At 46.1% G+C, this 24,532-nt stretch overlaps 1 protein-coding gene across 1 annotated transcript in view; it reads left to right on the top strand.

The window, feature by feature from the left end:
• The window catches only part of USH2A (usherin), a 1,656,840-nt gene that overhangs the window by 364,031 nt on the left and 1,268,277 nt on the right, over positions 1-24,532 (top strand). The window contains exon 13 of the mRNA XM_063919430.1: positions 14,508-14,691. Coding sequence (XP_063775500.1) covers positions 14,508-14,691 — 184 coding nt within the window. The remainder of the gene's footprint in view (positions 1-14,507; positions 14,692-24,532) is intronic.

Below are 24,532 nucleotides of genomic sequence, written 5' to 3'. Positions count from 1 at the left end.
TCAGAAATTGCGGGGCCCGGGACTGACAAAATAGGCAGCCCCCCCCCCCCTCACACTGTGGAGGAGTCAGCTTTAGAATTGCACCAGTTAATTAATGAATATGTGTGTGTATTATATACACATGCATGCATACATACATGTGCCGCTGTTGGGAGGGCCCAGGATGCTGATGCCGCTGCCCGCCCGCCTCCATCCCCGCTGTTCTGCTGCTCTCCTCCGTCCTCCTGCAGCTGTATTGAAAATGTCCCTCCCAAAATGCCCGCCGCCTCAGAGGAGACAGTTATTCAAGATACTAGAGGGCTCCTCTAGTATTTTAAATAACTGTCTCCTCTGTGGCGGTGGCCATTTTGGGAGGGAAGTTTTCAATACAGAGCTCCTGGAGGGTCGGAGGACGACTGCGGAACAGCGCGGACGGCGGCGGGCAGGGGGCTGCATGAGCATCCCAGGCCTTCCTCTCTCTGTCAGAGAGGCTGGGCCCAGGACAGATGTGCCTCCAGCACCCCCCCCTTATGGCGGCCCTGCATGCCGACTTTCTGGCTTACCCCCTCCAGGAGGGAGCAGCCAGGTCAGCACTGCAAGGGGTGTGGCGGGCAATCCGATGCTGAAAGGGGGTGGACCCGTTGGCGTGACAGCTTTGCAACGTCATTGTGGCCCCGCTATGCAATGCGGAGGTTACCGGCATTGCTAGGCAGGGAGCTGAGCCACAATGACGCGATTTACATCATCGGACCCCCAGACATGACAGCTCCGGGAGGATGTGCAGGGTAAGCGGTTGGCTGCGGTAAGCTGCAGGGGGGTAGCGGGCAGATGGCTCCTGGCCCAGGAGACTTGCCTACTCTTCCGGGAGGCCGGGAGCGCCACACGTTTTTCGGGAGCCTCCCGGCTGTCCCGGGAGAGTAGACAAGTATGCCACAAAACCCTGAATGATTGAGTAGCCTATCTTCCGGAGCCCGTTGTTACAATATTGTGTAACTTGTGTAGTGTTTTCTCTGAGATGATAATCTATTATTAATAAAGATGTGTGCGGCCCCCGTATTTCAGTTTTGGTTCTAATTCATCATTGTTTTTTGGTTTTGGCAAATAGACAAGTGTTTTGGTTCAGTTAAAAATGAAAAAAAAATTATCATTGATAAAAATCGATACAAACAGCTAAATTCATGTAATTTTTTTAAATCCAAATTTTCCTATTTCAAATTCAAATTCCGAACCGTGGGAAGATCTGAACCGGGACTCGGTTCGGATCGGATCTCCTTGAGAGATGTAGCAGTTAAAGTGTTAGAAGGTTTTACATTAATACAGTAAGTAGCAGCTCAGTACTAAAAGTGTTACTTACTGTAGGAGAGAAGTAGTAATTACAGTAAGTTGTGATAAAGTGTTACATTAGTGAGTTTTACTCTTCTTTCCGTGTAGCTTTGCAGGTCATACCCTGTGTTCTTTGCTGATTGGTGGATTCATGTACAGGGGCAGTGATGTCACAGCAGCTGAAAAGACTGCAGGTTTTTATTTTCAGATCTTTTCTGGACACTGACAGAGGAACTTATTCCGTAACTTATTGCATACGTAATACTTTACTTTATAAAAGTTGAACGTCAGGTTCAGATTAAAATTTTATTTTAAATTCACAATGTAAATGTCGATATTAAAATGTAGTTGTTTAGTGAGTGGTCTTAGATCTCATGGGACACCATATACTGAGCTGCCATACAGTGATGTGGTCCCCACTTATTTATATGCACTGTTTATGTCACTTCTCCTACATTATACTGTATATTAGGGTGATGATACCTTACTTTATTTTAGTTTTATGAAGTCATGATTATAAATACACAAATTTATATTTTAAGATTTATCTGAGATGTCAGAAAATGAAAAATGAAATAATTATTATTTACTAATCACAATAATAAACTGCCCTTACTGCAATTATTGAATGTATATTTATATAAATAAATACATAAATAAAAATTAATTTTTTATATATATATATATATATATATATATATAAAGAAAAATAATGGAGGGCAACCCCGTTGCTCGGGGTTCATCGGTGCGGGTATCCGGAGGCTCCACTGATGGTCGACATTGCGCTGGTTACCTTTTACTTTGAATGTACGTGAGTGAATATTATGTCAGTAAACTACTTGTGATTTTACACTCACCAGTGCGCCCTCCATTATTTTTCTTTCTACATGTGCTGAGGAGTACGGGTTTACTCCTAAAGGAGGATTGCTGCAACAATACATTTGGACTGACATACATTTCAAAGACTTTTATTGTTGGAATGCGCGACTACATCTTGTTCAAAATATATATATATATATATATATATATATATATATATATATATACATACATACATACATACAGTACACACATTTATTCAGAAGTTTGATAATAAATACAATGTATCTTTTTCTATTATATACAATGTATCTTTTTCTATTTTTTATATATATATATATATATATATATATATATATATATTATATACATACACACATTTATTCAGACGTTTGATAACAAATACAATGTATCTTTTTTTTTCTTCCAGAACTCGGCTACACAAAATCTGACCATACTTGCACTTCTAGGGTTACTTTCTCATATTTAACCTTTCTATTATCGACCTTTAATTTTTGGTACCTACAGTGCTTGATTTTTGTGTCATGTTTTGCTTTAATTCATTGACATTAATTTTTTTCCCATTTTCATCACATTTAAAATGATGTAGATTTTTTTTTTGTTGCAATGTAAATGCTCATTAATTAGCAGAAGGGCTTATGATTGCATGTTAATATAATTGTCACAAGAGAAGAGCAGATACTTGCAATAATGCATTGAGAGCTTTCAGCCTTTTTAAGACCCCCCCAAAAAAATACCTTCAAATCCACAGAGAAAATTTTGCAGCTTTCCTGGCTTCAGAATCAAAATTAATTGTACTTAAAAAATGGTCCACGTATACTTGTAACCTGCGATGAGTAAAAACGTTAGAGGAATACATTTGGTTCGAGTGAAATTTATAGGCAATTTGTTAAAGTAGGAGTGCGCATTAGGAGGTGCATTAGAGGCACATTGGGTTTAATATGCCACTCAATAACGCGAACAGAGGTTACAAATGCAACTTAACCTCCATTAAGTATATTTTTTAAATGTTTTAATTCTAAATTATTTGGGCTGTACACTAATAAATATGACAACAGTATGTTTTTTCTTTCTCTTGATCACCTCGCCCCCCCCCCCCCCTATACTCATCTAGCGCAGAGTCACCTACTGACATTTTCTGTAGGCAATTAATCAGATAAGACCGTGCAAGACACAGAAGTGATCTCAAGCTTGCTGTGGCCAGTAGCGCGCCCCTCTCCTTGAAAGCTTAGAGACAAAGGTATATTCTGCTCTTAAGCACAGGGAAACAATCTAATTTAAATAATAATAGTAATAAAATTCATGAAGTAACAGTTGTTGGAAGATTCAAAACATCAGTGAGAGATGAACATTGGCTGATGCTAATACCACTTATGTTCCTGACGCTTGGCCGCTCCTCCGACTCCGATTCCCTAATGGGAAAATAAGAGACTAGTGACTGTTGACCTAAGTATGGTTAACCTAGAGACCGGATACCACCTATACAGACGGAGCCTTCTTCATCTTTAATCCTCTGCTGTATTGTTCTCTCTGTATTGTATTGCAGCTGAGAACAATAGATGAAAGGCTTATGCTAATAACCCATGGTGTGCCACTGCCTAGGCGCAGCAGATAAGCCAAGATGTGAGTGGTTGGTTCCATCTGTATATGATGCTACTTATCATTATTTTTTGCATTAATATTTTTTTAGTAACTATTATTTTAGATTTTTAGATTGCAATAACGGTCGTTGATCAGTCAAACGCCACATTTTCAGTTTGTGTAGGACTTGTGGCTAAAAGCCCCTCAGCTCAGTCACCGAATGCAGTTATTCCAGTGTTTACATTACGGCCCCTTGAAGAGCTTTGACGGAATATATGGGTAACGTGGTGGAGTTTGAACAACATTGTGGAAATAGCCAAACAAAAAGACTGAATTAAAAAATAATTTCTAGTCGGCCAATGCACGAGCAGAATATCACAAAGAATTTCAAAGTTTATGTTGACCAAGAAAACTACTTGAGTGCCCTACATACAGTAGATTTCTAGGAAAAAAATCACGAGCTTGGAATTTTGCGCCAACAAAATAAATTACTTGCTTTGTCAAACATTTTCTCTTGGCGCTGATATTGTAGACTCCTGTTGAGTGAGTTTGCAAGATGTCACTGTCTTGAAAATCCTGGCAGGCGGCTGGGATTCTGGTTGTCTTGTAAAGTAGCCAAATCTGCAAGTAAACCTGCTTTTGGAAACTACTTTTCCAGATTTTTTTACTTTATAGAAATAATCAAACGTTTTCATGTTTTCAGTTTCAAACGTGTTCAAAGCCAACTGTTCTATTTACTAGAGATGAGCGCCTGAAATTTTTCGGGTTTTGTGTTTTGGTTTTGGGTTCGGTTCCGCGGCCGTGTTTTGGGTTCGAACGCGTTTTGGCAAAACCTCACCGAATTTTTTTTGTCGGATTCGGGTGTGTTTTGGATTCGGGTGTTTTTTTCAAAAAACACTAAAAAACAGCTTAAATCATAGAATTTGGGGGTCATTTTGATCCCAAAGTATTATTAACCTCAAAAACCATAATTTACACTCATTTTCAGTCTATTCTGAATACCTCACACCTCACAATATTATTTTTAGTCCTAAAATTTGCACCGAGGTCGCTGTGTGAGTAAGATAAGTGACCCTAGTGGCCGACACAAACACCGGGCCCATCTAGGAGTGGCACTGCAGTGTCACGCAGGATGTCCCTTCCAAAAAACCCTCCCCAAACAGCACATGACGCAAAGAAAAAAAGAGGCGCAATGAGGTAGCTGTGTGAGTAAGATTAGCGACCCTAGTGGCCGACACAAACACCGGGCCCATCTAGGAGTGGCACTGCAGTGTCACGCAGGATGGCCCTTCCAAAAAACCCTCCCCAAACAGCACATGACGCAAAGAAAAAAAGAGGCGCAATGAGGTAGCTGTGTGAGTAAGATTAGCGACCCTAGTGGCCGACACAAACACCGGGCCCATCTAGGAGTGGCACTGCAGTGTCACGCAGGATGTCCCTTCCAAAAAACCCTCCCCAAACAGCACATGACGCAAAGAAAAAAAGAGGCGCAATGAGGTAGCTGTGTGAGTAAGATTAGCGACCCTAGTGGCCGACACAAACACCGGGCCCATCTAGGAGTGGCACTGCAGTGTCACGCAGGATGTCCCTTCCAAAAAACCCTCCCCAAACAGCACATGACGCAAAGAAAAAAAGAGGCGCAATGAGGTAGCTGACTGTGTGAGTAAGATTAGCGACCCTAGTGGCCGACACAAACACCGGGCCCATCTAGGAGTGGCACTGCAGTGTCACGCAGGATGTCCCTTCCAAAAAACCCTCCCCAATCAGCACATGATGCAAAGAAAAAGAAAAGAAAAAAGAGGTGCAAGATGGAATTGTCCTTGGGCCCTCCCACCCACCCTTATGTTGTATAAACAAAACAGGACATGCACACTTTAACCAACCCATCATTTCAGTGACAGGGTCTGCCACACGACTGTGACTGATATGACGGGTTGGTTTGGACCCCCCCCAAAAAAAGAAGCAATTAATCTCTCCTTGCACAAACTGGCTCTACAGAGGCAAGATGTCCACCTCATCTTCACCCTCCGATATATCACCGTGTACATCCCCCTCCTCACAGATTATCAATTCGTCCCCACTGGAATCCACCATCTCAGCTCCCTGTGTACTTTGTGGAGGCAATTGCTGCTGGTCAATGTCTCCGCGGAGGAATTGATTATAATTCATTTTAATGAACATCATCTTCTCCACATTTTCTGGATGTAACCTCGTACGCCGATTGCTGACAAGGTGAGCGGCGGCACTAAACACTCTTTCGGAGTACACACTTGTGGGAGGGCAACTTAGGTAGAATAAAGCCAGTTTGTGCAAGGGCCTCCAAATTGCCTCTTTTTCCTGCCAGTATAAGTACGGACTGTGTGACGTGCCTACTTGGATGCGGTCACTCATATAATCCTCCACCATTCTATCAATGTTGAGAGAATCATATGCAGTGACAGTAGACGACATGTCCGTAATCGTTGTCAGGTCCTTCAGTCCGGACCAGATGTCAGCATCAGCAGTCGCTCCAGACTGCCCTGCATCACCGCCAGCGGGTGGGCTCGGAATTCTGAGCCTTTTCCTCGCACCCCCAGTTGCGGGAGAATGTGAAGGAGGAGATGTTGACAGGTCGCGTTCCGCTTGACTTGACAATTTTGTCACCAGCAGGTCTTTCAACCCCAGCAGACTTGTGTCTGCCGGAAAGAGAGATCCAAGGTAGGCTTTAAATCTAGGATCGAGCACGGTGGCCAAAATGTAGTGCTCTGATTTCAACAGATTGACCACCCGTGAATCCTTGTTAAGCAAATTAAGGGCTGCATCCACAAGTCCCACATGCCTAGCGGAATCGCTCCCTTTTAGCTCCTTCTTCAATGCCTCCAGCTTCTTCTGCAAAAGCCTGATGAGGGGAATGACCTGACTCAGGCTGGCAGTGTCTGAACTGACTTCACGTGTGGCAAGTTCAAAGGGCATCAGAACCTTGCACAACGTTGAAATCATTCTCCACTGCACTTGAGACAGGTGCATTCCACCTCCTATATCGTGCTCAATTGTATAGGCTTGAATGGCCTTTTGCTGCTCCTCCAACCTCTGAAGCATATAGAGGGTTGAATTCCACCTCGTTACCACTTCTTGCTTCAGATGATGGCAGGGCAGGTTCAGTAGTTTTTGGTGGTGCTCCAGTCTTCTGTACGTGGTGCCTGTACGCCGAAAGTGTCCCGCAATTTTTCTGGCCACCGACAGCATCTCTTGCACGCCCCTGTCGTTTTTTAAAAAATTCTGCACCACCAAATTCAAGGTATGTGCAAAACATGGGACGTGCTGGAATTTGCCCATATTTAATGCACACACAATATTGCTGGCGTTGTCCGATGCCACAAATCCACAGGAGAGTCCAATTGGGGTAAGCCATTCCGCGATGATCTTCCTCAGTTGCCGTAAGAGGTTTTCAGCTGTGTGCGTATTCTGGAAAGCGGTGATACAAAGCGTAGCCTGCCTAGGAAAGAGTTGGCGTTTGCGAGATGCTGCTACTGGTGCCGCCGCTGCTGTTCTTGCGGCGGGAGTCCATACATCTACCCAGTGGGCTGTCACAGTCATATAGTCCTGACCCTGCCCTGCTCCACTTGTCCACATGTCCGTGGTTAAGTGGACATTGGGTACAACTGCATTTTTTAGGACACTGGTGAGTCTTTTTCTGACGTCCGTGTACATTCTCGGTATCGCCTGCCTAGAGAAGTGGAACCTAGATGGTATTTGGTAACGGGGGCACACTGCCTCAATAAATTGTCTAGTTCCCTGTGAACTAACGGCGGATACCGGACGCACGTCTAACACCAACATAGTTGTCAAGGCCTCAGTTATCCGCTTTGCAGTAGGATGACTGCTGTGATATTTCATCTTCCTCGCAAAGGACTGTTGAACAGTCAATTGCTTACTGGAAGTAGTACAAGTGGGCTTACGACTTCCCCTCTGGGATGACCATCGACTCCCAGCGGCAACAACAGCAGCGCCAGCAGCAGTAGGCGTTACACGCAAGGATGCATCGGAGGAATCCCAGGCAGGAGAGGACTCGTCAGAATTGCCAGTGACATGGCCTGCAGGACTATTGGCATTCCTGGGGAAGGAGGAAATTGACACTGAGGGAGTTGGTGGGGTGGTTTGCGTGAGCTTGGTTACAAGAGGAAGGGATTTACTGGTCAGTGGACTGCTTCCGCTGTCACCCAAAGTTTTTGAACTTGTCACTGACTTATTATGAATGCGCTGCAGGTGACGTATAAGGGAGGATGTTCCGAGGTGGTTAACGTCCTTACCCCTACTTATTACAGCTTGACAAAGGGAACACACGGCTTGACACCTGTTGTCCGCATTTCTGGTGAAATACCTCCACACCGAAGAGCTGATTTTTTTGGTATTTTCACCTGGCATGTCAACGGCCATATTCCTCCCACGGACAACAGGTGTCTCCCCGGGTGCCTGACTTAAACAAACCACCTCACCATCAGAATCCTCCTGGTCAATTTCCTCCCCAGCGCCAGCAACACCCATATCCTCCTCATCCTGGTGTACTTCAACACTGACATCTTCAATCTGACTATCAGGAACTGGACTGCGGGTGCTCCTTCCAGCACTTGCAGGGGGCGTGCAAATGGTGGAAGGCGCATGCTCTTCACGTCCAGTGTTGGGAAGGTCAGGCATCGCAACCGACACAATTGGACTCTCCTTGTGGATTTGGGATTTCGAAGAATGCACAGTTCTTTGCTGTGCTGCTTTTGCCAGCTTGAGTCTTTTCATTTTTCTAGCGAGAGGCTGAGTGCTTCCATCCTCATGTGAAGCTGAACCACTAGCCATGAACATAGGCCAGGGCCTCAGCCGTTCCTTGCCACTCCGTGTGGTAAATGGCATATTGGCAAGTTTACGCTTCTCCTCCGACAATTTTATTTTAGGTTTTGGAGTCCTTTTTTTACTGATATTTGGTGTTTTGGATTTGACATGCTCTGTACTATGACATTGGGCATCGGCCTTGGCAGACGACGTTGCTGGCATTTCATCGTCTCGGCCATGACTAGTGGCAGCAGCTTCAGCACGAGGTGGAAGTGGATCTTGATCTTTCCCTAATTTTGGAACCTCAACATTTTTGTTCTCCATATTTTAATAGGCACAACTAAAAGGCACCTCAGGTAAACAATGGAGATGGATGGATTGGATACTAGTATACAATTATGGACGGGCTGCCGAGTGCCGACACAGAGGTAGCCACAGCCGTGAACTACCGCACTGTACTGTGTCTGCTGCTAATATATAGACTGGTTGATAAAGAGATAGTATACTCGTAACTAGTATGTATGTATAAAGAAAGGAAAAAAAACCACGGTTAGGTGGTATATACAATTATGGACGGGCTGCCGAGTGCCGACACAGAGGTAGCCACAGCCGTGAACTACCGCACTGTACTGTGTCTGCTGCTAATATAGACTGGTTGATAAAGAGATAGTATACTCGTAACTAGTATGACTATAAAGAAAGAAAAAAAAACCACGGTTAGGTGGTATATACAATTATGGACGGGCTGCCGAGTGCCGACACAGAGGTAGCCACAGCCGTGAACTACCGCACTGTACTGTGTCTGCTGCTAATATAGACTGGTTGATAAAGAGATAGTATACTCGTAACTAGTATGACTATAAAGAAAGAAAAAAAAACCACGGTTAGGTGGTATATACAATTATGGACGGGCTGCCGAGTGCCGACACAGAGGTAGCCACAGCCGTGAACTACCGCACTGTACTGTGTCTGCTGCTAATATGTAGACTGGTTGATAAAGAGATAGTATACTCGTAACTAGTATGTATGTATAAAGAAAGAAAAAAAAACCACGGTTAGGTGGTATATACAATTATGGACGGGCTGCCGAGTGCCGACACAGAGGTAGCCACAGCCGTGAACTACCGCACTGTACTGTGTCTGCTGCTAATATAGACTGGTTGATAAAGAGATAGTATACTCGTAACTAGTATGTATGTATAAAGAAAGAAAAAAAAACCACGGTTAGGTGGTATATACAATTATGGACGGGCTGCCGAGTGCCGACACAGAGGTAGCCACAGCCGTGAACTACCGCACTGTACTGTGTCTGCTGCTAATATAGACTGGTTGATAAAGAGATAGTATACTCGTAACTAGTATGACTATAAAGAAAGAAAAAAAAACCACGGTTAGGTGGTATATACAATTATGGACGGGCTGCCGAGTGCCGACACAGAGGTAGCCACAGCCGTGAACTACCGCACTGTACTGTGTCTGCTGCTAATATATAGACTGGTTGATAAAGAGATAGTATACTCGTAACTAGTATGTATGTATAAAGAAAGAAAAAAAAACCACGGTTAGGTGGTATATACAATTATGGACGGGCTGCCGAGTGCCGACACAGAGGTAGCCACAGCCGTGAACTACCGCACTGTACTGTGTCTGCTGCTAATATATAGACTGGTTGATAAAGAGATAGTATACTCGTAACTAGTATGTATGTATAAAGAAAGAAAAAAAAAACACGGTTAGGTGGTATATACAATTATGGACGGGCTGCCGAGTGCCGACACAGAGGTAGCCACAGCCGTGAACTACCGCACTGTACTGTGTCTGCTGCTAATATAGACTGGTTGATAAAGAGATAGTATACTCGTAACTAGTATGACTATAAAGAAAGAAAAAAAAACCACGGTTAGGTGGTATATACAATTATGGACGGGCTGCCGAGTGCCGACACAGAGGTAGCCACAGCCGTGAACTACCGCACTGTACTGTGTCTGCTGCTAATATATAGACTGGTTGATAAAGAGATAGTATACTCGTAACTAGTATGTATGTATAAAGAAAGAAAAAAAAACCACGGTTAGGTGGTATATACAATTATGGACGGGCTGCCAAGTGCCGACACAGAGGTAGCCACAGCCGTGAACTACCGCACTGTACTGTGTCTGCTGCTAATATAGACTGGTTGATAAAGAGATAGTATACTACTAATATTATATATACTGGTGGTCAGGTCACTGGTCACTAGTCACACTGGCAGTGGCACTCCTGCAGCAAAAGTGTGCACTGTTTAATTTTAATATAATATTATGTACTCCTGGCTCCTGCTATAACCTATAACTGGCACTGCAGTAGTGCTCCCCAGTCTCCCCCACAATTATAAGCTGTGTGAGCTGAGCAGTCAGACAGATATATATAATATTATATATAGATAATAGATGATGCAGCACACTGGCCTGAGCCTGAGCAGTGCACACAGATATGGTATGTGACTGACTGAGTCACTGTGTGTATCGCTTTTTTCAGGCAGAGAACGGATATATTAAATAAACTGCACTGTGTGTCTGGTGGTCACTCACTATATAATATATTATGTACTCCTGGCTCCTGCTATAACCTATAACTGGCACTGCAGTAGTGCTCCCCAGTCTCCCCCACAATTATAAGCTGTGTGAGCTGAGCAGTCAGACAGATATATATAATATTATATATAGATAATAGATGATGCAGCACACTGGCCTGAGCCTGAGCAGTGCACACAGATATGGTATGTGACTGACTGAGTCACTGTGTGTATCGCTTTTTTCAGGCAGAGAACGGATATATTAAATAAACTGCACTGTGTGTCTGGTGGTCACTCACTATATAATATATTATGTACTCCTGGCTCCTGCTATAACCTATAACTGGCACTGCAGTAGTGCTCCCCAGTCTCCCCCACAATTATAAGCTGTGTGAGCTGAGCAGTCAGACAGATATATATATAATATTATATATAGATAATAGATGATGCTGCACACTGGCCTGAGCCTGAGCAGTGCACACAGATATGGTATGTGACTGACTGAGTCACTGTGTGTATCGCTTTTTTCAGGCAGAGAACGGATATATTAAATAAACTGCACTGTGTGTCTGGTGGTCACTCACTATATAATATATTATGTACTCCTGGCTCCTGCTATAACCTATAACTGGCACTGCAGTAGTGCTCCCCAGTCTCCCCCACAATTATAAGCTGTGTGAGCTGAGCAGTCAGACAGATATATATATAATATTATATATAGATAATAGATGATGCTGCACACTGGCCTGAGCCTGAGCAGTGCACACAGATATGGTATGTGACTGACTGAGTCACTGTGTGTATCGCTTTTTTCAGGCAGAGAACGGATATATTAAATAAACTGCACTGTGTGTCTGGTGGTCACTCACTATATAATATATTATGTACTCCTGGCTCCTGCTATAACCTATAACTGGCACTGCAGTAGTTCTCCCCAGTCTCCCCCACAATTATAAGCTGTGTGAGCTGAGCAGTCAGACAGATATATATAATATTATATATAGATAATAGATGATGCAGCACACTGGCCTGAGCCTGAGCAGTGCACACAGATATGGTATGTGACTGAGTCACTGTGTGCTGTGTATCGCTTTTTTCAGGCAGAGAACGGATTATAAAGTAAACTGCACTGTCCTCACTAGTAAACTCTCTCCACTCAGTCTCTACACTTCTACAGTAACAGTACTCCTCCTAGTCAGCTCCAGTAAATCTCTCTCAGTCTCTTATAATCTAAATGGAGAGGACGCCAGCCACGTCCTCTCCCTATCAATCTCAATGCACGTGTGAAAATGGCGGCGACGCGCGGCTCCTTATATAGAATCCGAGTCTCGCGATAGAATCCGAGCCTCGCGAGAATCCGACAGCGTCATGATGACGTTCGGGCGCGCTCGGGTTAACCGAGCAAGGCGGGAAGATCCGAGTCGCTCGGACCCGTGAAAAAAAACATGAAGTTCTGGCGGGTTCGGATTCAGAGAAACCGAACCCGCTCATCTCTACTATTTACACGTATGTTTTTATTTTGCTGTGCATAAATGGGAATGGATTTGTGTATATTAATATATTGTCAATAGCTTTTTAAGCTTTTATGTCCATCCACATTTATAGACTATATGGGATTGGTATGCGATTCTGGCGGTCACAATACCAATGCCGGCATCCCAATGGTCATGATCCTGAAAGGGGTGAGGTAAGTATATTACCTCCCCCCACCCTCCTAACCCCCCCATACCGCAGCCTAACCCTAACCTCCCCCCTTAGTGCCTAACCCTAACCCTCCTCTTTAGTGCATAACCTAATCCCCCCTCCCCCTACCCGGTGGTGTCTAACCTTAAACCCCCCTCCCGCAGCCTAACCCTAACCACCCACCCTCTGCGCAGCCTAACCCTAAGCCCCCCTCAGTGGCGCCTACACCTAACCCCGCCCCTTGCAGCCAAACCCTAACCCTCTCAGCTACTTTCGGGATCCCGAGTGTATTCCGGCATTGGGATGCTAACCTGGTCAAGATCACGGCACCGGTGTTCCGCCAGGTATCGGGATTCCGGTGTTAGTGCTCCAAATGCCGGGATCCCAACAGCCGCGATCTCAACAGCCGCGATCTTGAATGTATACTGAATATAGGGCCTGATTCTGAGTTGGGAGTAAAGCAAGAAAGGGCAAGTAACCGAGCACCATCTGAATTAAACGCGCCCGCTGCCCACACCGCACTGGCCGCGCCCCGCCTCCCACTGCCGGCATCCTGCTTCCCGTGCCCTTCCCTGACCTAACATGTGAAAGGGGCTCTACCTGGTGTAAAGTGCATAAGGTGCTCTACCTGGTGTAAAGTGCATAAGGTGCTCTACCTGGTGTAAAGTGCATAAGATGCTCTACCTGGTGTAAAGTGCATAAGGTGCTCTACCTGGTGTAAAGTGCATAAGGTGCTCTACCTGGTGTAAAGTGCATAAGGTGCTCTACCTGGTACAATGTGCATAAGGGACTCTACCTGGTGTATTGTGTTTAAGGGCTCTACCTGGCACAATGTGCATAAGGGGCTCTACCTGGCATAACGTGTGTAAGGGGCTCTACCTGGCGCAATGCGTTTAGGAGGCTTTACCTGGTGTAACCTGTATAAGGAGCACTACATGGCATAATGTGTATAAGGGGCTCCACCTGGCATAATGTATGTAACTTGCTCTACCTGGCTTAACGTGTATAAGAGGCTCTAACTGGTGTAACGTGGAAAAAGGGGCACTACCTGGCGCAATGTGTGTTAGGGGCTCTACCTGGCGTAATGTGTGTAAGGGGCACTACCTGGCGCAATGTGTGTTAGGGCCGTACCTGGTATAACGTGTATAATAGAGGCTCTACCTCGTGTAACATTTATAAAAGTGACTCTACCTGGTGTTACGTGCATAAAGGGGGCTCTACCTGGTGTCATGCGTGTATAAGGGGTAATACTGTGTGGTGTAATGTGTATAAGGGGCTCTACCTGGCGTGTATAAAGAGTACTACTGTGTGGTGTAATGTGACAGATGGACACTACTGTGTGGTGTAATGTGAATTGGTACTATTCCCCCGGCCACACCCTTGTATTTTTTATGCGCTCCTTCGGCGCACACTGTCCCTCTTTTGAATGGGGGCGCCAAAGGAAACGTGCGCCCTGGGCACCACAAGGTCTAGAACCGTCCCTGCCAAGTATGCCAATGTCTAATGGTGGCTACTGGCATCCTACAGTATATCTTTTCCGTTTCTTTCATGATGAAAAGGTTTACAGATATATGTTACACTGACTTTGTACACTGTACAGTGGTTTATGCATGACCAGTAAGTCCCTGTCGCTGTAGATTTGTATTTACAGTTGATATATTGTCAGTGGTCACTTATATGCTTAATAAGTTTATTTGTGTTTTTATTATTATAAACAGCAAAAATGAGACCCTTTCTTGTCTTGTAGGTTTTTATTTACCCGCCGATCGGAATATGGGCTGTACGCCGTGTTTTTGCCACACCAAAGGTTCCATTAATGACACCTGCAATGAGATCAGTGGTAACTGCTATTGTCGGGACCATTCCTTGTCTGGACCTAAGTGTGATCAATGCAGTGAAACCTTCTATGGATTTGATGTGGATCTTGGAAGGTATGTAGCAATAATTGGTCATATTGTAGCTTTTCAAAACTGTATTCTTATCAATGTCTTATTAAGTACACCTGGCGGCAGCAGGAAGCCACAGACTAAGGGCAAATTATTAGGCTGGAAATTTCAGAGCTGACCCTAACCAACTTCATGCACTAGGCAAGATTTTGTCTGGTGCCCCCTAGCATCGTTACTAGTTCCGCCTATGACCCAGCACCCATCTCCCAGCAACACCCATCACCTCTCACCCATAGCAATCCTCATTTTGCTGCCTTATGCAAGAGCATTAGTGCCCCCACCCCCCATAATTGAAATAGGAACAGAGCGTGCTGAAGTCACGTGGTCAAAAAGGGGTGTGTTTTTGCTGGAAAGGGGCGTAGCCACACAAGCGTGCCCCCCAATTCAATTACACCACACAATAGTGCAATGTTATTTACATTATATCACACAGTAGTGCCCCTTATTCACATTACGCCTCACAGTATTGCTCCTGGTTGATGTTACACCAGACCGTATAGCTCCTTATTCACATTACACAACACTATATCGCTCCTTATTCACATTACACTACTCAGGAGTGCCCTTTATACACAGTACACCACACAGTAATAGTGCCCCTTATACACATAATGCCACACAATAATGCACCTTGCATATATGCCCCACATTAGTAATGCTACTCGCATTGTTTTAAGAATCTTACTTTTGCTTACTGGCATTTTCACATCATATTACACGATAGTGTCCCTCAATCATATTATGTCCCATGATAGTGTCCCACATTCATGTTATGCCTCACAGTAGTGCCCCTTATTCACATTACGCCTCACAGTATTGCTTCTTGTTGATGCTACACCACACCATATAGCTCTTTATTGACATTACACAACACTATATCGCTCCTTGTTCACATTACACCACTCAGGAGTGCCCTTTATACACATTACACTACACAGTAATAGAGCCCCTTATGCACATAATGCCACACAGTAATACACCTTACACCCATATGCCCCACATTAGTAATGCTATGAGCTATTTTTATTAAACTATTTTAATTAAACTAAAAGAAAAGACAAAATTATATTAAATAATAAACATACAGTATCTGTTATTTACCCCTTTAAAGAATCAGGAGAAGGAGATATACTCTATTACAGTGATAATGAGAATAGCAGTCAGATTAGTATTGTATTAGTATAGTATTAGCACACGTGGGAGGGAGCAGGTGAATTTAGCAGCTTGTGCAATATACGTTGCACACCTTCAGTAGTGGTTGTAAGAACACAAAATGCTAAAAAATTTGTTGGGAAAAACACACACCTTTAGGAAGAAACACCCAGGGAAATTTATACCACGATATAGCTAACAAAACCGAACCCACCCTGAATTTTACGGATTCGACCGCGTACTGCTTCGAATCTTCCCGCGGTTCAGAATTCAGTTTTTGAATCCAAATTTTGGATTTTGGATTGAAAAATGACATGATTTTTAGCTTCTTTTTCCATTTCCAATAAAGCTAAAATCCCAGATTCGGATTTTAAATCTGAGTTCTGAACCAAAACACTTGAGGGTGGTTTTGCGAATACCAATCGATATCGATGAAATTAGAACCAAAACACGTCTGTAATGAAAATACACAAAATTACTAGAAATGTGACTGAAAAATAAGAAACAAGCTATTCATTTATATGCAGAGCCGAGGGCTCAGTAATACGTGAGACATGCAAGTCTGTGGCCCTCTACTGGAGAGACGCGGTATAGCCCCTCACTGCAGATCCTGCAGCCCTGGTCTATGTGTAGGGTAATGACCTGATCAATGAGCATCACCGATTGCTAATTTATATAAATCTTGACAGATTAGTGTTTATGAAACTCACTCGGTGAGAAAAGCTTTCCCGCAAGAAAAATGAAGGTTTATCAAATTGATTACTGGGAAGCCTCTATCTGCACCTGGAGAGTCAATGCAATAAAGGTTTCTCTATATTAATATTACAAAAACCATTTATCCCAGGAAAAAAATCAATATGACAATGCATCTTAGGTTGGTTTTCATTCCTCCATGATATAATTGTCTCATTCATATTATTCATATTTCCCCTTTGCATAAACATGAAATGATAATGTTAGATTAAGACAAAAACGTGTAGTACAACGTCTATGGTCCAGGTTTATATATATATATATATATATATATATATATATATATATCTCCTATATAACAGCCGAGATCTGTGACTTTGTGACTCATTTGCTAACGCTGGGTGGAGTCACAACACTGGGCGGAGTTAGTCAAATGAGTCACAGATCTGGGCAAATCTATAGGAGACTAGGAGCAGGAGCAGATAGTATGGGCATGTCACATGCAGGGGTGCATACCTCCCAGCTTTCTTCAGGCAGACAGGGGTGCATACCTCCCAGCTTTCTTCAGGCAGACAGGGGTGCATACCTCCCAGCTTTCTTCAGGCAGACAGGGGTGCATACCTCCCAGCTTTCTTCAGGCAGACAGGGGTGCATACCTCCCAGCTTTCTTCAGGAGTTTTCTTCAGGCAGAAGGAGGGACACACACACACACACACACACACACACACACACGCACGCGCGCGCGCGAAAAGGGGGTGTGGTCAACGAAAAGGGGCGTGGCTTCACGGGAGGGCCCCCGTTTTCGTCAGTGAGGGGTCATGCCCAGCGCTCTGTGAGCTGCTGGCATGCACCCAGGGGCGGATTATGAGTCCGGGGGGCCCAGGGCACTTGAGACAGGGGAGCCCTATCTCATTGCTGTGCCTGCTGTGGGTTGGGGGCGTGGCCTAATCGCGCCCCGCTAGGCCACGCCCCTTATGCAAATTCCGGGATTATTATTTTATTTATTTATTTTTTTATGGAATTTTGGCCCCTCAGCTAGGGCTAAATCCAGAGGAGGTGGTCGCTCCCCCTACACACCCGCACAGGCAGAAGAAAGCAGGGAGACTGCTGCCTCCCTGCAACACCACAGACCTGTCAATATGCAGCAGCGTGTGCTGACTGTAGCACAATGCTGCTGCTGTTACTGGCAGGACGGGGGAGCTTCTGAGCTGGGACAGAGCTACTCCAGCCGGGGGGGCCCCTAAAACTGTGGGGCCAACGGTACGTACCCCCTGCCCCCCCCCCCCCCTTAATCCGGCTCTGCTACTGGAACCCCCCCTTAATCCATACCCCCTGATGCCCCCCCTCCCTCTGTCTCCACTATTCACCGCTGCTCTGCTAAGCAGAACAGCGAGTGCAGGAGCTTTCCAACTGCCCCCCCCCCCACGCGGGACACTGCGACCCGCGGGTGGGACAGCGGGACAGACCCCCAAAAATGGGACTGTCCCACGAAAATCGGGACAGTTGGGAGGTATGAGGGTGTGTGAGGGGGTATTCCATACAGACAGACGGGCACCGGCTCACTGTGTACTTGACCCCCCACATCAGCATACTCAGCAGGGTCTCTCTGGCAGGGAGGAGCGTCACTTTCTGGCACACTCCACACTTCTTAGCTGCAGTTTTGTGGGGCACCTGCCGCTGTGCAGGTTCCGTACTGCCTGTTATCTCCAGCCCCGGCAACCCCACCGCTAGCTGCAGCGCTGCCACCCGCAGTGAGGTGCGCCCAGCTCCTTCACACACTTTAGCCGGCGGGTAGCGCTGCAGAAGTCTGAGCTGCTTGCAGGCTCCGACCCCCTCCTCCCTCCAGCTGCAGCGTCTCCTGTGAGCTAACCAGTCACTCCCAGTCTCCCCTTACCACAGTTCCCAGCAGCCGCGAGGTCTGCGCCACGTGCATGCTATGACCCCCTCCTCCCTCCAGCCGCAGCGTCTCCTGGGGGCTAACCAGTCACTCCCAGTCTCCCCTTACCACAGTGCCCGGCAGCCGTGCGAGGTCCGCGGTGTGTGACTGAGGAGTGGGGGGGAGGGATGCGGACGGGCAGAGGAAGCAGGACTCCAGCCTAAGAGAGTCAGCCATGCCAAGTCTCCACCAGCAGCAGATCCCAACAGGTTGGAGTGGAACAGCAGCAGCCAGCAGCAGTGACTCCGGTAATACACATCTGTCTGTCACCACTGTTTTGTCCCTAATACTAATCTCTCCCGTGCCCTGTGTTCTGTCATGTCCCTGTCACCCCTGGCCTTGCCCTTTCACCCTTATCCTGGCCCTGTCACCCTTATGCTGGCCCTGTCACCCCTGTGCTTGCCCTGTCAAACCTATACTGGCCCTGTCACCCCTATCCTGGTCCTGTCGCCCCTACCCTGGCCCTGTCACCCCTATCCTGTCCCTGTCATTTCTGTCCTGGCCCCGTCGCCCCTGTCCTGGCCCCGTCACCCCTGTCCTGGCCTCGTCACCCCTGTTTTGACCCTGTCACCCCTGTCCTGGCCCCTTCACCCCTGTTCTGACCCTGTCACCCCTGTCCTGGCCCTGTTACTACATACCCTCCAACTACCTTTTTGGCAGGTACAGTACCCGCAGCGCCTCCAGACTCCTCCCCAATGCACCACACCTCCGCACCTTCCCCTCCACCAAATGCGGCACTCCACCCCTCCCCCACATGCTGTGCCTCCAGACCCCCTACACCACCCGCGGCTCCTACTCCTCCGCCCCTTCACCACCCACAGCACCTCCAGACGCCCTCCACCATCCACCCCCCATATATGTCTCCCCCCACACCTGCCCCCCTCCACCCGCAGCATCTGCAGACACCCTCCTCCATCCGCGGTCCCCCCTCACCTACCCCTCCCCCACCCCTCCCCCACCCATGGCACCCCCGCACCTGCCCCTCCACCACCTGCTGCACCTCCGGACCTCCTTCCCAATCCGCCGCACCACCCGTACCTGCCCCTCCCCTACATACGGCGCCTCCGGACCCCCTACCCCACCCCCGGCACCCCCGCCCCTTCCCATCCCACAGCACCTCTGGAACCCTTCACCCATCCGCAACATCCCCGCACCTGCCCCTCTCCCACCCGAGGCACCCCTGCCCCTCCCCCACCTGCAATGCCTCCGGACCCCTCCCCCATCTGCAGCCCCCACTCCTCTGCTCCTCCCCCACCCGCAGCACCTCCCGAACCTTCCCCATCCGGGCCCCCCCGCTTCTGCCCCCCTTCCACCCGCAGCATCTACAGACACCCTCCCCCATCCGCAGTCCCCCCCGCACCCGCTACATTCTGTACATCGTGCCCTGCAGGTGCTGTTCACGCCGTCGCAAGGGGCTGCTCCTCATTCACCATCGCATGCCCTTTCATTCTGCAATATTTAACCACTAACAAAGGAATGCAGGTAATACTCCATATAATACAAATATTGAACCCCAGAAAGGCATGCAAGGGTTAAGGGGGCGTAGCCCCTTGCGACGGTGTGAAGAGCGCCCGTAGGGCGCGATGAAGCACCTAGTATACAGTATATATCTACAGTATATCTATCTACTTATATATCTACATATATCTACAGTCTATCTATATACCTATCTATTTATCTACGTATATATGTTTTTAAACTATTATTTTCTTTTAACTATAACATCAATGCACAATTATGCCAACGGAGTTAGAGCGGCATTGGCTGGGAGCGGTACAGACAATGTAGGCATATCCGTACCGCTGTGGGGGCGGGCTGCGGCGGCTGCATGACATCACATGCAGCCGCTGCAACCTGGGACACGGCAGGTAGCTCCCTGCCAGCGCACCGGAGCTGCGCAGGCAGGGAGCTACTCGCCGGGTGTACCCGTGCGGCGGGGGGGGGGGGGCAGAGCCAGACATGCGGGGCGGACTAGCCTTGTGCTGGGCGTCCCCCCACATGTCCGAGAAACTGATTATAGATGTGCTAAATTTATCACATCTACGATCAGATCTGAATTAGGTCCACGGTTCGGAACTGCAAAATTCGGGAACTGCAAAATTCAGATTTCTAAAGAACCGATCTGCACATCTGTAATTTTCAGTTTGTTGAGCTCTTAGAAGTCTGCAGAAACTGAGCTCATCCAGATCGCTCTCAGCAGATACATATTATTAGTATGTGTATCAGAGGAAACCATATAATTAAATAGTAGAAGTAGATGAAATATACAGTTGATTTAAGAACGGAAAAGAAATTGTTGCAGAATGTGTTTTCTTACCATTTCCTTTCATTTCTGAGTGATATCATTTGCTATAGATAAACGCGGTGATTGGTCACTTTAATATTGTCTCTTTAATCCTTTCCTAACTTCCACGCTGTATTTAGGCTCTAATACGCGGGGCCAATTAGCGCGGGCCGTAATGAAAGTATTTATTGTGGAGATGCCTCATAGAGTCGCAGAAATGATAAGGGGAAAAATCTCTTCATGTTCTTTTTGACTTTAACGGAAGATAAAATTCAGAGGCGAACAGAATGATGCATTTTATTTATTCCCAGTTGGAATATTATTCCATAAAACAAATTTGCAGGCAGTGTTGCGGATGTGGCTTTTATCAGGATTTTTAAGGGTGTTGAATGGGTCACTCAGGAGACCACATAGTGAGAGTTCCACTGGGGTGAGCCGTCGGCAAACAGGGTTTGGCTGCTTGCTTTAAAGCATATTGCTTTTTTATTTTATTTTATTTTTATTCCTGATGCGAAACAAATTTTTATTTGAACATATTTGTGATTATTTTACTATAAATGCGTCATAGTTTTCTTGCAGAAGCACAAACCAAAAATGACATCTATGTTTAGACTCGTTAACTAGTCCAAGCCATTTTATTCATGAGATGTCATTTCTGAATGGGGCTGAGTAATAATTAGGGATATAATGGTTTTGTTGCCTTTATTTGCTTTGAAATATTTTGCGTGCTGTTGAGACTTTGTGATAATATACAGTATGTGTCGGCGGCATGTGTGATAACATACAGTATGTGTCGGCTGCATGTTTGATAATATACAGTATACGTCGGCTGCGTGTGTGATAGTATACAGTATGCGTCGGCTGCATGTGTAATAATAATAATAATTTTATTTATATAGTGCTCTTTCTCCAATAGGACTCAAGGTGCTTAACAGATACATAACATAGTATAGGGGTGGTCTTCAGTATGCCGAGTGTCGGGATCCCGGCGCACAGTATACCGGTGCCGGAATCCCGACAGCCGGCATACCGACACTTTTTCTCCCTCGTGGGGTTCCATGACCCCTCTGGAGGCGCGCCACCGTGCCCGCAGCTTGGCGAGCGCAGCAAACCCACAAGGGGCTCATTTGCGCTTGCCACGCTGTCGGTATGCCGGCGGTCGGGCTCCCGGCGCTGGTATGCTGGTCGCCGGGAGCCTGGCCGCCGGCATACCATACTAGTATAGTACAAAAAATAATAAAGTACAGAAAAGCTTTTCATAAAATACAGAAGCATGAAGATACTACAGGGACATTATGGAAATGCTGAGTAAACAGAAAAGTCCAGAGTCTACTTTTGAAGGATTCTATAGTTGGGGCCTCTCGCACTGTGCGGGGAAGTGCGTTCCATAGAGTCGGAGCCGCATGACTAAAATCTCGACCCCCAGATGAATTCCGGGAGAGTCTAGGTGCTGCTAATAGTCCTTCATCTACAGATCGCAGTAATCGAGTGGGGCAGTATGGGGTCAGTAGCTGCTTCAGGTACCTTGGGCCCTGGTCATGTAGTGCTTTGAAACTCAGTAAGCCAATCTTGAAGATGATTCGCCATCTTACAGGCAGCCAGTGAAGGGAGTAGAGGATGGGTGTTACGTGGCTAGAACGGGGCTGGTTGGTTAACAGCCTGGCAGCTGTGTTTTGCACCAGCTGTAAGCGTTGCAATTCTTTTGCTGGTAGACCAAGGTAGAGGGCATTACAGTAGTCTAATCGAGATGATACAAATGCATGGATGACTTTTGGCAGATCATCTGAGGGAATTACGTGCTTGATTCTGGCTATGTTCCTCAGGTGAAAGAATGAGGATTTGATTGTGGCTGATATCTGATGTTTAAGTGTCAAGCCACCATCCAGGACAACGCCAAGATTCCGCACACGATCACTGGTCTGTAATTCTGAATCCCCGAGTGTAAGTCCAGTTGGTTGGCTATGCTGCAGTCTTGTCCTTTGATGTTGCGGTCCTATCATAAGGACCTCTGTTTTATCCAGGTTCAGTCGCAGCCAACTGGCGCTCATCCACTCCTGTAGTTCAGCTAGACAGCCATTAAGGGTTGCTATTGGGTTATCAGTGCCCGGAGCAAAGGACAAGTACAGTTGTGTATCATCTGCATAGCAGTGGTAGACTAGCCCATGGCGTCTGATTATTTCACCCAGCGGGAGCATGTATACTGCAAAAAGCATGGGGGGATAGTATAGAACCTTGTGGGACACCACATGGCAATGGCACTGGTGGTGATGAGTATAATCCAGATGATACTCTCTGTGACCTGCATGTGAGAAATGATTTGAACCAGCTTAGGACTGTGCCATCGAGTCCACAGAAATGTATCAGACGCTCAATCAGAAGCCCATGGTCCACGGTATCAAATGCTGCAGAGAGATCCAGAAGGATTAATATTGAATAGTCGCCTCTGTCTCTTTCCATCAGAAGATCATTTAACACACACACCAGGGCTGCTTCAGTGCTATGTCTTCTCCTGAATCCTGATTGGAATGGATCATAAATATCATGGGTTGTCAGACGGGTTTCCAGTAGTGATGAGCGGATTCGGTTTTACTCGGTTTTACTCGGTTTTACTCGGTTCTCAAAACGGCATCTTATTGGCTCACGGATGTCACGTGTTTTGGATAGCCAATAAGATGCCGTTTTGAGAACCGAGTAAAACCGAGTAAAACCGAACCTCGCTCATCACTAGTTTCCAGTTGATTTGCAAGCACTTTCTCAATAACCTTTCCTAGGAAAGGAAGGTTTGATACCGGTCTATAGTTGGTCATGCAGTCGGGATCTAAATTAGATTTTTTTAGAAGCGGTCTAACAATTGCTTCCTTTAGGGGTCCAGGAAAAATGCCTGTCTGCAAAGAGCATTGAACAATTTTTGCAAAGACAGGACCAATTATTATATCCATACAACCTATTAGAAGCTTGGTTGAGGCCGGGTCCAGATCACAGGTGGTGGGACGCAAAATCCAATCAATTTCAGCAATGTCCTTTACATCCACTGGATGAAAGCTGGTCCATGAAGGCAGGTAGCTTATATTGGCAGGTTTTGTAGTTTGACACTCCTTTGATGGCACTGTGGAGATTCCAGCCCGGATGGTGGATATTTTATCTGCAAAGAAGTTTGCAAACTCGTTGCATCTTGCCTGGGAGAGGGTCTCATCAGTCTGCAGGCATGCTGGCTTGCAAAGCATCTCCACTGTGCGGAAAAGTTGAGCTGGCCTATTGTTTGCTGCCGTGATCTCATTTGACAGGAACTGTGATTTCTTAAGAGTGATTGTCGATTGATATATATATAATATACAGTATGTGTCGGCTGCATGTGTTATGATATACAGTATGTGTCGGCTGCGTGTGTGTTGATATACAGTATGTGTCGGCTGCGTGTGTGTTGATGTACAGTATGTGTCGGCTGCATGTGTGATAATATACAGTATGTCAGTTGCATGTGTTATAATATACAGTATGTGTCGGCTGCATGTGTGATAATATAAAGTATGTGTCGGTTGGATGTGTTATAATATGCAGAATGTGTCGGCTGCATGTGTGATAAATAATATACAGTATGTGTCGGCTGCATGTGTGATAATATACAGTGTGTGTTGGCGGCATGTGTGATAATATACAGTATGTGTCGGCTGCATGTGTGATAGTATACAGTATGGTCGGCTGCATGTGTGATGATGAACAGTATATGTCGGCTGAGTGTGTGATAATATACAGAATGTGTT

This window comes from Pseudophryne corroboree, chromosome 4 (genome assembly GCF_028390025.1).
Source record: "Pseudophryne corroboree isolate aPseCor3 chromosome 4, aPseCor3.hap2, whole genome shotgun sequence".
NCBI classification, from domain to species: domain Eukaryota; kingdom Metazoa; phylum Chordata; class Amphibia; order Anura; family Myobatrachidae; genus Pseudophryne; species Pseudophryne corroboree.
The sequence above is the reverse complement of the archived record's forward strand: the minus strand, read 5'-3'. Positions and strand labels throughout refer to the sequence as shown.